This window comes from Channa argus, chromosome 11 (assembly GCF_033026475.1).
Source record: "Channa argus isolate prfri chromosome 11, Channa argus male v1.0, whole genome shotgun sequence".
Lineage (NCBI taxonomy): Eukaryota > Metazoa > Chordata > Actinopteri > Anabantiformes > Channidae > Channa > Channa argus.
The window spans coordinates 14,674,485-14,688,168 of record NC_090207.1 but is presented as its reverse complement, the minus strand read 5'-3'; the positions used below and the strand labels follow the sequence as shown (position 1 = coordinate 14,688,168).

Here is a 13,684-nt window from a genome sequence, read left to right as displayed (position 1 = left end):
TCTCTTCACCTCTCCTCAGTTCCAGGAGGATCGGATTTACCGGAATCTGGAGCCAGCCTTAGCCTTTCAGCTGGAACTGAATCGCATGAGGAACTTTGACCTGACTGCCGTTCCCTGTGCCAACCACAAGATGCACCTCTACCTTGGTGCTGCTCGTGTTCAGGAGGGTGCTGAAGTTACCGACTACCGCTTCTTCATCCGAGCCATTATACGGCATTCAGATCTAATCACAAAGGTATGAGGGTAAACTGGGAAGTTTAATAGACTCTTTTCCTAAGTTGAAAGGCTTTTAGCAAAGTCTATGAAAGAATCTTGGGTGCTATTGCTTCTAGCTGATGTTTGCAGTTGCATGAAATTTAAAGACCTCTGTATACACAACCAGGAAGCCTCTTTTGAATACCTTCAAAATGAGGGGGAACGTCTTCTGCTGGAGGCCATGGATGAGCTGGAGGTGGCCTTCAGCAACACCAGTGTCCGAACAGACTGCAACCACATCTTTCTCAACTTTGTCCCCACAGTCATTATGGACCCCTCTAAAGTCAGTGTCCATCACTTTCCTGTATATGCTACTATAATTAAGATTATTAGTGTTGCCATTTTTCATTGCTTTCAGAATAGATGGCAATTTTTTAATGCCTTCTTTTTGCCTTGATATTGGTTTGACTTTTTTGGGTTGATATTTTATTTTTACTCTGGTTTAATGTGACGCTAATCTTGTTTATTGTTAATATTTAAAGTCCATTGACATTAAATGGATTAAGGTCAATTGAATATACAAACCAACATATTTTATTCATTTTCCTGAATTAATGTACATTTTTTAAAACTATATAAGATTGAACACTCTTTTCCTAAACCTTGGACACCTCTTTGGGCCATCAGATAGAGGAGTCTGTTCGTTCCATGGTGATGCGCTATGGCAGCCGTCTTTGGAAGCTTCGAGTTCTCCAGGCTGAGCTAAAAATCAACATCCGCCTGACACCAACAGGAAATGCCATTCCTATCCGTCTATTTCTAACTAATGAGTCTGGCTATTATTTGGACATCAGCCTGTACAAGGAGGTGACCGATCCAAGTTGCGGACAGGTGAGAACTTTAAACTGTAGTAGCCTTCTTTATCCAAAAGCTGTGTTTTGTTACAGGAGATTTTTTCAATGTGTTTGTTGGCTGACATATGGTCAGGCATGCTTTGTTATGACTTATTGTCATATGAATTACTAAATTTACCTTATCATCTTTGCCTTTGCAGATCACGTTCCAGTCATATGGAGACAAGCAGGGTCCTCTGCATGGCATGTTGATCAACACTCCGTATGTGACCAAAGACCTGTTGCAGGCCAAGCGCTTCCAGGCTCAGACTCTGGGCACAACATATGTCTATGACTTCCCTGAGATGTTTAGACAGGTACTGTTAGCTCACTGAATGACACTGATTTTTTTCTCTAGTGTTGGACCTGAATCGTCTGACTCCTCTATTAGGTGTTATTCAAGCTGTGGGGTCAAGGGGACAAATGCCCTAAAGATGTGCTGATATGTACTGAGCTTGTTCTGGATCCACACGGTCGACTGGTGCAGATGAACCGTCTCCCTGGAGACAATGACGTAGGAAGTTTTTAACTACTACGGTTCAACTTTAATCATTTTCACTGTGATGATGCTGATATCCACTATAACCATTCTATATCAGGTAGGAATGGTTGCCTTCAGGATGAAGATGAAGACTCCAGAGTACCCAGAGGGCAGAGACATTATTGTCATCTGTAATGACATCACATACATGATTGGCTCATTTGGACCTCAAGAAGATGAACTCTTCCTCCGGGCATCTGAGTTAGCTCGAACTGAAGGCATTCCCCGCATTTACATCGCAGCCAACAGTGGAGCGCGCATTGGCCTCGCTGAAGAGATCAAACACATGTTCCAGGTGGCCTGGGTTGATCCGACTGATCTTTACAAGGTAACCCTGAGAAAGGTTTCTGTTTATATTTGCATTTTGTTGGTAGTAGAGGAAATGATCACAGTCAATGATAGTGTGACATTTTTATGACTCTCTGCAGGGCTTCAAGTACTTTTACCTGACACCTCAGGACTACACCTGTATCAGCTCCACTAATGCTGTCCACTGTCACCATGTAGAGGAGTGTGGAGAGTCCAGGTACAATAAATTAATTGGTTCTTTATTCCCATAAAGTATGTTAACTCAAACACCTTTATTTTTTTTTTCTGTTGTATAACATTTCTTTGTTGATCTTGTCTCTCTGCCTACTGATCACAGGTATATAATTACTGACATCATTGGGAAAGATGAAGGTCTTGGAGTTGAGAATCTGCGAGGTTCTGGAACCATAGCTGGAGAATCTTCTCAGGCCTATCAAGAGATTATTACCATCAGTATGGTGAGAATCTGACATTCAGTCAGAGCCAGGCAGATTTTTTTTTTTTTATGCCACTTTATGCTCTTGTAGGTGACGTGTCGTGCTATTGGAATTGGAGCTTACCTGGTTCGTTTGGGACAGCGAGTAATCCAAGTGGAGAACTCTCACATTATCCTGACTGGAGCTGGGGCTCTAAACAAGGTTTGTTGGTTTAATTCACCGATAATTTTGCCTTTTAATGAACAAATAAGCAACATACAGATACACATGTGCTTTTGATTCAGTGTGTTAATGTCTTTGATCTAAACAAAGCCTGTTGAAATACGCAGATGATTTGCATTAATTTTTAATGTGTGTTAAACAAAAGCATAATTAGTGTGGATCCTTCATGCAGTGTAGGGGCTCTAGAGGAGGGTCAATTGTTGGAGAAGCAGTTTGAAGGAGACAAAGCTAGGGGCTACTTAAATAGGAGTGTCCAAACAAATAGTAACATCATATTGTGCTTTTTTTTGTGTAACTAACCAATTTTTATATCTTTTACTTTTTACCAAAATTAAACATGGGCATGATTCAAAAAATAAGCATTATGGTAATTTAAGTCCCTATTTCTTGACAGGTTCTGGGTAGAGAGGTCTACACTTCCAACAACCAGCTGGGAGGAATCCAGATCATGCACAATAATGGAGTCACACACACCACTGTGCCAGACGACTTTGAGGGTGTCTTCACCATCCTCCAGTGGCTCTCTTACATGCCAAAGGTTCAGATTAATGTGTGAATGTGTTGTTCATGTATATATACAGTAATGCAATGAGATCACTAATTAAAGGCTTCTTGTCTCCCTCCAGAACAATCAATCCCCTGTGCCAGTTATAGAAACTACAGATCCAGTAGACAGAGAGATAGAATTCATTCCTACAAAAGCACCATATGACCCTCGTTGGATGTTGGCTGGGAGACCTCACCCCAGTGCGTTTCAAGATCAAAACCCTGAAACATTACTGAGTTGTAAACCAAATATATTTCCTTGTTATTAAAGTTTTTCCTTTGTTTCATTAGTAGTGAGAGGTGCCTGGCAGAGTGGATTCTTCGATCACGGCTCTTTCATGGAGATCATGGATTCATGGGCTCAGACAGTGATAGTGGGAAGAGCGCGGTAAATTTGCAGTATTTTAGCTCTGTGTGCACACTTAAAAAAAAAAAAAAAAAACTAAAAAACTTACAGGTATGTCACGCTAACCAACTATACTGTTAAATGAACACAGGTTGGGAGGAATCCCCCTTGGTGTCATTGCTGTGGAAACACGCACGGTGGAGTTCACTGTCCCGGCAGATCCAGCCAACCTGGATTCAGAATCTAAAGTGGGTTAATCTCTAGACATGTTTGTCATAAAATAGAGTGGGATTGTAATTAGAAGTTCATTTCACCTCTCTTTGTTTTTGTGCGTTTATGTCAGGTTCTGCAGCAGGCTGGCCAAGTGTGGTTTCCAGATTCGGCCTTTAAAACTGCGCAGGCTATTTGTGATTTCAACCGTGAACATCTGCCACTCATTATCTTTGCCAACTGGAGGGGTTTCTCTGGGGGAATGAAGGGTATAAAATACTAAAGATTGTGACTTCATAACCTACAGAAAATTGCTGTTATGCTAAAATAACACATTTTCTGCCCATTTCTCTCAGACATGTATGACCAGATTCTAAAGTTTGGGGCCTACATTGTAGATGCCCTGCGTAGTTTCCGCCAGCCAGTGCTGGTGTACATCCCACCTCATGCTGAACTGAGAGGAGGATCCTGGGTGGTTATTGACCCCACCATTAATCCGCTGTGTATGGAGCTCTATGCTGACAGGGAGAGCAGGTACATAGATCACTGCAGTTTTTAATGGTTCTGAATTTCAAAGCTAAAAAGTCAAGATGTGTGATTAAATAAATTTTTCTCTCTGTGTTGTTGCTTCCTCTGTACAGAGGTGGTGTGCTGGAGGCTGAAGGCACAGTGGAGATAAAATATAGGAGAAAGGATTTGCTGAAGACCATGAGAAGACTAGATTCAGTCTATGCTAGTTTGGTTGAACAACTTGGTAAATCTTGGTAAACGTTTTTGTTTTTAATATTTGGTGGGACCTTGAAAAGTGAATGACTCTGGGCTCTTTTTTTGTCAGCTTCTCCAGAGTTATCTGACAAAAAGTGCAAAGAACTGGAGTCAAAGCTTAAAGAAAGAGAGGAATTCCTATTGCCCATCTACCACCAGGTGGCAGTGGAGTTTGTTGATCTCCATGACACCCCAGGCAGGATGCAGGAGAAGGGTGTCATCACTGTGAGTGTGCATTTCATCATTACCCTGTCATTTTAAGCAATAAAGTAGTTATTTTCTTTTGATGCAAAAAACTGCTGTATTTAAAGTATGGATTCGTGTTTAACTTGTTATACTTTTCCTGTTGATATTCTAATAGGATATTTTGGATTGGAAGAATGTGCGGAGCTTCTTCTACTGGCGTCTGCGTCGCCTCCTGTTGGAGCAGGTGGTAAAGTGTGAGATTCTGCAGGCCAACAAGGACCTCAGCGATGGACATATGCAGTCCATGCTGCGACGCTGGTTTGTTGAAACTGAGGGAACAGTCAAGGTACATGCCAACCAGGAATGGAGAGCATTCTTTTATAGCACTTTATTGTTAAAAACTATTTGAGATTTAAAGGTGTATGCATCGACTTTTACAGGCTTACCTCTGGGATAATAACCAAGCAGTAGTTGAGTGGCTTGAGAAACATTTGTCCAAGGAGGATGGCACTCGATCAGCTATTCGAGAAAACATTAAGTACTTGAAAAGAGAGAACACTTTGAAACTCATACGTAGGTATGAATCTGTGCGCTTTTCATTTTTATAATCTTATTAGTTCTGAAAAGGTTACAAGGATTTTTGCTGTGGACGAAAACACCATAGAGCTAAATTGTACATGATGTTTAAGTAACTGAGTACAAAGTTGCAACCTCTGTAGTAGTCAAACACATCAGTTCAGTCTGGTTATGTTCAGCTAAAATGGCCTGAGGACTTCCACTGCCTAGCAGGGTGTCACATTTTATTAATGTGAAGGAGTGATAGAATGTACAGCAGACCAGCTTAAATAAATGTCTATGTCTCTGCTTTCACAGTTATAATATTACATTTATCCCTAATTTATTGCAGTCTTTGTCTTTCCTGTTGTATTCTAGCTTGGTGCAGGCCAACCCCGATGTAGCCATGGACTGCATCATCCACATGAGTCAGAACATCACTCCGTCCCAGAGGGCAAAGCTCTCACATTTGCTCGCAACTATGGACAGCACCAGTTAATATGCTGATGAGCTTCATCAGGTTGTATTATTAAAGAGAACAATAAGCTTGGTTCTGATTGTATTGTATAGGTAAAAAAAAATAGCTTGGGTGTGTTTTTGTTGTTGTTGTTGTTGTTGTTTTTTTGGCAATAATGCACACATGCACAAACTAAGTTATTCCACAGTGAACAATAAATCACTCCATTGGTGTTTTTGCAGCAGTCTAATAATTAATCTGTTCTACCCTGCACGTACAGTCAATGTAAAAGAACTTTCAGGTTCACAAACAATGTAATGCACATTTCACTCTGCTGTATTTGGATGTAATAATGATGTGTCAGTGTTAGATTTGCCTTGTCAGGCAGTCAGTTGAGCTGAGAGCTGCATAAACTACCTGAAATGCAGTGTTTTTCTAATGAGCAGTATCATGAGAGATGACATGGACTTCATCATCCATAATTTTATAGTAACTTTCAGTGCGTCACTGTAGTTATCTCCGTTTTGTGTGTTCAAGACAGTGGTATGAATGAGAGTGTGGCACTGTAAAAGATTCTTCTGAGAATTTCTGTTGTTTTTGCCAGTATATCTTTGATATAACACAGTAATTCTTTAAACTCAGGTTTCATGGAACGTGCACACTAATCACCAAAGTGATCCCCCAGTGGTGTCTTGATTTGCCTTACCTCTGATGAAAATACCAGAAATATTAGGATAACTCATTTCAATGTTTGTAAATTCCTGTATCGTGTTCTACGAAAGGCTGATGTTAATAAATGTTCTATTTTTGGCAATGAAAGCCTCTTTTATTTACCCCGTTGGTTTTATTATGCTGATGTTAACATAATACACATCTGATTTCAGGCATGTTAATCTGTGTGTAGTAGAATAATGCATAAAATCTGGGTTACTGAAAGTGTTGGCACACGTATGCGGTTTGGAATGAAGTGGGTAAATACAGTCAAAAGAAGCTTTTCTCTGGCATTTGTTCAAACAAAATATATACAGCAAAAGATTGATAGAGTCATCACCTTCTCAAGCTGCCTTTTCATAAATATAAATAAAACAACACAGTAATAACGTCTAGCACAATAAAACAGACAAGCGTCAGGGAGCTACAGAACTTCAAACGCAGAAAGAACAGTAGAAATACAAGTAGATGAACATACAAAAACTTCTCCAATTAGTCTTTGTACTTGTACAGGCTTTGACTCTTTGCAAATCAAAGTATGATATTTTAAGTCTTACATACTTTATCTTAGAACCACCTAATTATTGATCAGCCGTTTAAGGTATTAATGAGTGGTTTTCTTGTAGGTTACTCTACATGTGGGGGAAAAAAATTCAAATGTTGTTTTTCATGTAGGTTCTATGTCACTGTAGGACAGCAGAGTTATATTACTTAAAACAAAAAACAGACCTCAGACTTCTGTAGTTGGCATCCAGATATCCACAAACAGTTCAATAAATCATGTTGCTTCTGTTAGACTGTTCAGCTACTTTAAAGCAGGATGATTGGCTTGCTGTTGGCTGATGTGCCCATGTACTGGGAAGACAGGGGATCCTGGGTGGTGTAGGAAGTGTAAAGGCCCGTCACCTGCACATCTGATAGTGGCAGGCTTGCTCCAATAGAGGCAGGAGGAAGACTGGCAGTTCCCAAGTCACAGTCTGATAGCCGGAGGGGTGAGTTACTGAAGGTACCCAAAGCATCCAGGTTAAAGCTGTCATCCTTCATTTCCTCCCAAAGATTACCTGAACAGATAAGGGGGTTTGTGTACTGATGCAACAAAACTTTGATAAATAAAAACAGGCCTGACCTTTAAAAATTGTATTTACCTTGAAGGGCGAAGTCCATGATGCTAGGATCCAGTGCATCCACCTCTGTGTGCGTATCACCGTGCACACTGTAGAAAACGTCTGGGGGCTTGCTGTGCTGCTGGGTGAGGGGACTGTGGGAAAGGTCGGGGACAGTGTGAAGAGGAGGTGTCTGGGCCGGGGCAGGTGACATGGGGGCCAGGCGAGCCTGAGCTTGGAGCTGGGCCTGAAGCTGATGGTGCTGTTGCATTGGTAAACATGGCAGGGACAGCGTAACTATAGGCTGAGGCTGTATCTGAGCCGGGACGGGCAGTGGGAGGCCAGATGGACAGCTGGGCAGCCGGGTTGTATCTGGATCTACAGCCTTACGTCTGCAATTCTCTGGGCGGTCTGTGATCAGTTTGTCCAACTCATCTGTGGGGAACATGACACATTGTCAGACATAAAAAACACTCCAATTTCTGGTAAGTCATTGGGCTTTTTAGATTTAACAAAATACATTTCTGACCAGGGTTTGCCATGCTGCGGCGGATGGCTGGAAGGTCTTTGCGTTTCCACTTCTGCATCTCTTCCTCCATCTTGTCAATTTTGGCAGGGTTCAGTGCCCATAGACAGCCCTTACGGGACGAGCTGCTAGTTTTGTTCTCCACTTTCTCAAAGCATTTGTTTAAGGACAGATTGTGTCTGACTGAGTTCTTCCATCCATCAGGTGCAGTCTGCAGGGAGAGTGTGTATAAAGCAGTAGTAAATATAAGTCATGCTTACATGCACCTTGTCTTTTATTCCTTTACTTAAATATTAATGTGTCATACCTTGAAATAAGGAAAGTGTTCCTTCATAAAGCTATAGATCTCACTGACTGGGAGACTGCCAGTTTTGCTGTTTTTTAGAGCCATGGCAATCAAACAGCTGAGTGGAAAAATCATTATTTGAATGCAGTTCAAAGAAATTGATCAGAATTACAAAAGAAAATCTAGGAAACCTGTTGGATATTTTTATTTTATCCAAGTGTGCCGACCTGTAGGAGTAGATTGGCTTGGGGAAAGACTTGGGCTGCACCTCCTGGTCTTGTGGAGCCAGGCGTGGTTGTGCAAATAGACTTTGGTTGTTAAAAGAGACATTGCTATAGAGCCCACCAGTTGAACACTAGGAAGGAAGAGAGAATAATAATCTTATGGATTGAGTTGGAATTTAAGGATTTAGGCTCTTCATTAGCATAACGTATATTACCTGTTGTCCAGTTTGTGTTAGAGAGTACACCTGCTGGGGTGCAGACTGGTAGACTGAGGTAGGGCACTGATATCCAGGAGAGGGTAGCCCATTCATGGAGAATGGAGACATCTGTGAAACAAAGCATATAGATATTCTTAAATTAAACTATGTAAGCGCTAAATAACATTAAGGATTTGTTAATGTGTTAAAACTCACACTTCCGCTGTGGGTGTTGATGATGCTGATTCCTAGTGGGCTGTGCTGCATGTTGCTCTGGAGGTGGAGCATTGAGCCTTGTCCAGCTGTCATTGCCATGTTGCTCAGCTGAGCTGTAAAGAGAGGGCCTAATCTTAGTTTGAAATGAAGTTTAAGTTGAAAAAAAAGGGTTAATATGATAGTGATACTTTTGGCATAGTTCTTTGTATTGAAGATATTAGTGTAGATAGTAATTAGTGCTTGTGGCGCAAAGGATACCACATGTAAGACGCTCTATAACAGCATGTTATTTATGGAATGTTGAAAGCGGTTCTCAGCTATATCACAACATAACGACAAATAAAAGCTTTCAGATTCATCTTGCAGTTTATATTTTGCTATGTTTAAAAATGTAAACTACCGGTGATTTGATTGTTTGCATATCAGCAAATGCTGATACAACCTTAGCAAATCTCACAAAAACTGGGTGGATGAGTGCATTTCTTAGGTTAACAGTTTAAACAATTCCTGTGGCAAGCATAGCTCATCTTGATCATCTTTGATGTGTCTTTATCTTTCAGAATAGTTTTTTCAGGCTGTGTTTGTGTTTGCAAAAGCCAGACATTCAGACAAAAGCAGCAGTCCTTATCCCATTAGAGAAATGATGGGATTTTTGAATGCTGCACTGTCCCCTTCCTGTCAACTTACCTGTCTGTTGCTCCAGCATACTGCTCTGGGAAGACCCGTTACCGTGGCCTCGGCTGTCAGCCATCTGCTGTAGCCGGGGCACATCCACAGAGGTGAGCCATGACAGAGATTGTAGGTCCCCAGGGAGATCCTCCTCCCTAAGCTGGGAGGGGTCCGTGGTCAGAAGCCTTAATAAAAGAGAGGCAGGGAGGAGGTCTGGGTGGTTAATGTGGCTGTCAGCTCAGTCACACATTAAATTCAAATTCCACTTGAAGTTTAACACTTGATAGAAAATGCAGTCCTTCAAAATCAAAATCACTGTAATGAGGCTGAAGGTGGACAAACAGAGTTGAAAGCTGCTGAGTGAAGTATATAGTAGCTGTGCTAACCAGGATTTGTCATAAGAAGATTAACTACAAGTGTTGTTTGGCAGTGACAGTTTTAATCAACAATGAGGAAGTTAAGCCATCTTTGCATTCAGAGTAAATCAATGCATTATGAATGAATGTTTATGGGCACGCTTAGTTTCCTCCATTTTCTCAGGTTTTTTTTGCGTATTGAATAAAAATATGAACAAATAAATAGCAAATTAATTTCATGCGATGCATTTTTGGTTATTTAAGAACATGTTTTCAACCACAGATAAGGTAAATTGTGTGCCATTACCTGGATTAAATGCAGGATTTTTGTTTAACTGGTGAACTGCTGGTACCAATGAGCTTTCAACCATTATGTCTTTTATGTGGTGAGCAGAGAAAGAAAAGAGAGGAATTCTCTTGAATCCTCTCCAGTCTTCTCTGCAGACACATACACACACAAACACACACTTACTGGGCAAGGGTTTAGTAATTGGGGTCGCTATGACAACACATACTATTCAGTTAGTTGGTTGGTCTGTGGACAGTGTAGGAGTACACCCCCTACACACACACACACAGAAAATCTAATAAAAAAATCAACCCTGTGTCAGGTGACCATGGTCTCTCCTTAACCATTGGCTGAATCATAAGTAAACAACGCATGAGATCGTTTGAAACATGGGACAGCAGCACATGTTGCCTGCAACAGTTGGCCTTGTCTATTGAAAAATGATCACCTATTGTGTCCCAAACGACAAATCTGCCCACTGGCACGTGGCTCTATTGTCTTCCCCAGACCCTTCCTTGATTGTTTCTGTCGTTTCTTTTCTTTACTCAGGCCTTGCATTAATCTGTTGGAATGACAGCCCTCACATAGGAGGGACAAATAGGAGACCATCTGCTTGCCTGTCCCTTTCCAACCTCTATCCTCACTGCATCTCCCAACCCCCCACCATCATCCTCCCTATACAGGGAAATCAACATGGCTTTAGGCTAGAAGTGGTGAAGATGTAGTTTGAGGTCAGAGCTCTGTGTCTGCCGTCTGTATAAAGTGGCATTAGCAGCACACGTCCCCAAATGCCTTGCATGCACAAGCAATTGTTTATTAGTGATGATCCCTTTGAAGCATGAGGTGGCAATGTGAAGTTTAAAGTATCACAAAATCTCAGCAAGTTAGTTTGCCTTTGTGAGACTGATCCTTTTCTTTTTTCCCCTCTCTGTCACCAGAGGCTTTTCCGTCACTTTTGACAAAAATAAATATTTTTATTTATAAGTATTACAATCTGAAAATGTATGACTAATTAAAAGATTTTGCTTTTTGTTTTTAATTTTAAAAAAGGGGAAAACTGTCTTTAACACTTTTGTTTTACAAGGTTTAAATTACCAACTATAATCCCCAAAATATACGACTTCAAAATATAGAATAGATGGCACCTATGTTATTCTCTCTCTATATGCAGCATAAATCATGCTCACTAATGCTCACTGAGCTGGTGTCCCCATGTTGCAACCCAGCCTCTCCTGAGGTTCAACAACAAGAAACATTGAACCTCCTCCTCCCTCCCTCCTATTCTAATTAGAAGCCACTTGTGCACACTGGTGACCCAGAGCGCCCCATCTCCCCCTGAGCCGACAGGCCAAGTAGTTCAGGCTCTTGGTGTGCCGACAGCGGGAGTGTAAACAGAGCTGATGGTTTCTGACAGATCCATTCAGACTGAAAATCATTTATTCTTCAGGATTTTTTTCCCTCTTCTGTTTTTTATGCAACCCCCCATGCCTGTCTACCTCTAGATTAAACATTTGTTCCACGGCAATTTGCAAAACATTTAAAGGTAAAGAAATAAAGTAAATGTGCCTTTTTGTCTACTGGAGGCATCCCAGTGAAGATCCTGGCAGTATTTTTGACAATATGGAACAAAAACTATATATAAACAGTTTTTTGCTGGAAGTCTCAGGCACTATTATTTTTTAAATAGCTGAACACATTTTAAAACATAAATCTTACCTGTAGTCTTGTGGAGATGGATGGTGCCCAGCATTCTCGATTATTCCTGACATCTTGGATGTTATTCCCCCTTCTATCATTTCCTGGGTTATGTGGTACTGCAATTTAATAAATAAAATTAACAAAGTTTTGTTTATATCCTCAACAACACTTTAATTAAAAACAAAGCTATGCTCAGTATTGTTAGTATGCTTACGTTAAATAGGATTTGACCAAAAAAATACAAAAACAAATTCAAAAATGAATTTAGAGTAGCACATACAATTATTATGGCTTTGTTGTAGCTGAAGCCTATTTTACAGTTTCAAAGTTTTGTTCCCCTCATGTAAATAAACAAACTACATAGCTTAGAAATTCAACCTTGTTGTTTAAAGTAACATTTTGGTAACATTAACCAAGCCTAAATTTAAATGGCTTATCATTTAAGCTGCCTACAGAAGTAGTACAGAAAGAAAGAAATTACAGTTAAAAGTAAAAGCCATTAAAATAAAAAGTGAACTGTCTCATAAAATCACTCTGACACTAGGAAACAGAAATCATAAATATTCACCTGTTTTGGATGATACTGAAGATTGTGTGAGCCTGTCCTCAGCACCTCTACTGTATTTCACTGTGTTTCACTTGATGCTCCAAAAACCGTTTTTAAATTTCCCTCTCTGGAGCTGTCCAGCGCTCTGACATGCGCAGTGGAGACTTCAGCAGTGCTCCCAGTGGCCCGGGGGGCAGAATGATCCCATGAGTTTGACAGCTGCTGTTAATGCAGTGCCTGTTAACAGTCCCGACAACATCCACACTTCCCACATCAAGTGCACAGCTAGCGATGCTGAGAGTTTATAATTCTCTTCCTTTCTGCTGACTTTGTCGGTCGTGGTGCGCTCCTCCGCTGCGTCCAACAGCAGCAAAACATGCGTATGTTATAATAAAAGTCAAGTCATACTCCATCCAAGCACTGTAATCCTAATCATGAAAGATCTAAAATAATAATTGTAAAAATTGTAAAAGTTACTTTTCCGTCGTGCACCCTTCTGTGCGCTTTTTGTCATGTGCACACTGCGTGTTATCACACACTTATTGCGTGAGTTTTGGCCTAGAGTCTGCCCAGATTATTTAGCCAGCTGTAGCAAAAATATGAAGTATTGTAAATAGTGAAACCAGACTGTGCAGAAGAAAACACATTTAAAAAATAAAGCAAAAAGGAAGGAACAATCATAAAATATCCATTTTGCTCCTCTCTATCCTCCTGTCAGGTTATTCCCAGTAAGCTCCCTCGTTCAAGTCTAAGACGATGTGAGTCGCAACTTGTAGGGGCATCTGTGTATGTGAGTGTGAACTTTTTTAAGGGAAGTGCTTGTAGATAATTTGCTTCCCGCCGCTGTAGCCGCGTCCTGCTCCTCTCAGCAGTGGGAAAAAGAGCCGGGGAGGCGCGTAGGGAGGGCAGGGGGGCCGGGTGAGCTGCAGCAGGAGGCGGCAAAGTCTCACACTCGTCTAGAGAGCAGGTCCACTCCAGAAAGATGAGAGTTCTGTCTTAAGTTTGCGTTACAGCAGAGCAAGTGCAGAAAATTAGAAATAAAACTACTGGCATCATCTTCTCATTCAAACAAAAAAACCCAAAACTTTTTGGCATTGTCATGTAGGGGAAATAGAACATTAAGAACAGGGGAATAGATCATTAAGTTGTGTGCAGAACTGCTAGATTCTGTTTTACGCGCCCCCCGCGCGCGCGGATGTG

At 41.0% G+C, this 13,684-nt stretch overlaps 2 protein-coding genes across 8 annotated transcripts in view; one reads left to right on the top strand and one right to left on the bottom strand.

The window, feature by feature from the left end:
- Positions 1-6,495, top strand: part of acacb (acetyl-CoA carboxylase beta) — a 22,840-nt gene extending 16,345 nt beyond the window's left edge. For all 7 annotated transcript variants that reach the window (XM_067519977.1, XM_067519978.1, XM_067519979.1 and 4 more), the window contains 20 exons: positions 20-235; positions 383-538; positions 883-1,086; positions 1,250-1,405; positions 1,480-1,602; positions 1,688-1,957; positions 2,058-2,155; positions 2,276-2,396; positions 2,466-2,576; positions 2,992-3,135; positions 3,224-3,344; positions 3,435-3,531; positions 3,641-3,737; positions 3,833-3,968; positions 4,056-4,233; positions 4,341-4,453; positions 4,535-4,689; positions 4,826-4,996; positions 5,091-5,227; positions 5,584-6,495. In XM_067519977.1, the coding sequence (XP_067376078.1) occupies positions 20-235; positions 383-538; positions 883-1,086; positions 1,250-1,405; positions 1,480-1,602; positions 1,688-1,957; positions 2,058-2,155; positions 2,276-2,396; positions 2,466-2,576; positions 2,992-3,135; positions 3,224-3,344; positions 3,435-3,531; positions 3,641-3,737; positions 3,833-3,968; positions 4,056-4,233; positions 4,341-4,453; positions 4,535-4,689; positions 4,826-4,996; positions 5,091-5,227; positions 5,584-5,704 (2,925 nt within the window). In that variant the 3' untranslated portion in view covers positions 5,705-6,495. The remainder of the gene's footprint in view (positions 1-19; positions 236-382; positions 539-882; positions 1,087-1,249; positions 1,406-1,479; positions 1,603-1,687; positions 1,958-2,057; positions 2,156-2,275; positions 2,397-2,465; positions 2,577-2,991; positions 3,136-3,223; positions 3,345-3,434; positions 3,532-3,640; positions 3,738-3,832; positions 3,969-4,055; positions 4,234-4,340; positions 4,454-4,534; positions 4,690-4,825; positions 4,997-5,090; positions 5,228-5,583) is intronic.
- Positions 6,101-13,684, bottom strand: foxn4 (forkhead box N4). The gene is made up of 10 exons (XM_067519987.1): positions 12,506-13,684; positions 11,956-12,053; positions 9,613-9,779; positions 8,926-9,038; positions 8,728-8,838; positions 8,516-8,643; positions 8,310-8,406; positions 8,006-8,213; positions 7,519-7,911; positions 6,101-7,434 (listed from the first exon to the last, which is right to left on the bottom strand). Exons 2-10 carry the CDS (start codon positions 12,033-12,035, stop codon positions 7,184-7,186), a joined length of 1,548 nt encoding a protein of 515 aa, XP_067376088.1. The 5' UTR covers positions 12,036-12,053; positions 12,506-13,684; the 3' UTR covers positions 6,101-7,183.

Bases quoted from the DNA above. Each gene is read 5' to 3' on its own strand.
- foxn4 (XM_067519987.1), bottom strand. From the start codon at position 12,035: ATGATAGAAGGGGGAATAACATCCAAGATGTCAGGAATAATCGAGAAT. The intron at 8,214-8,309 runs GTATGACACATT...CTCTCCCTGCAG, and splicing joins AACACTTTCCTTATTTCAAG to ACTGCACCTGATGGATGGAA. The intron at 7,435-7,518 runs GTAAATACAATT...TTATCTGTTCAG, and splicing joins CATGGACTTCGCCCTTCAAG to GTAATCTTTGGGAGGAAATG.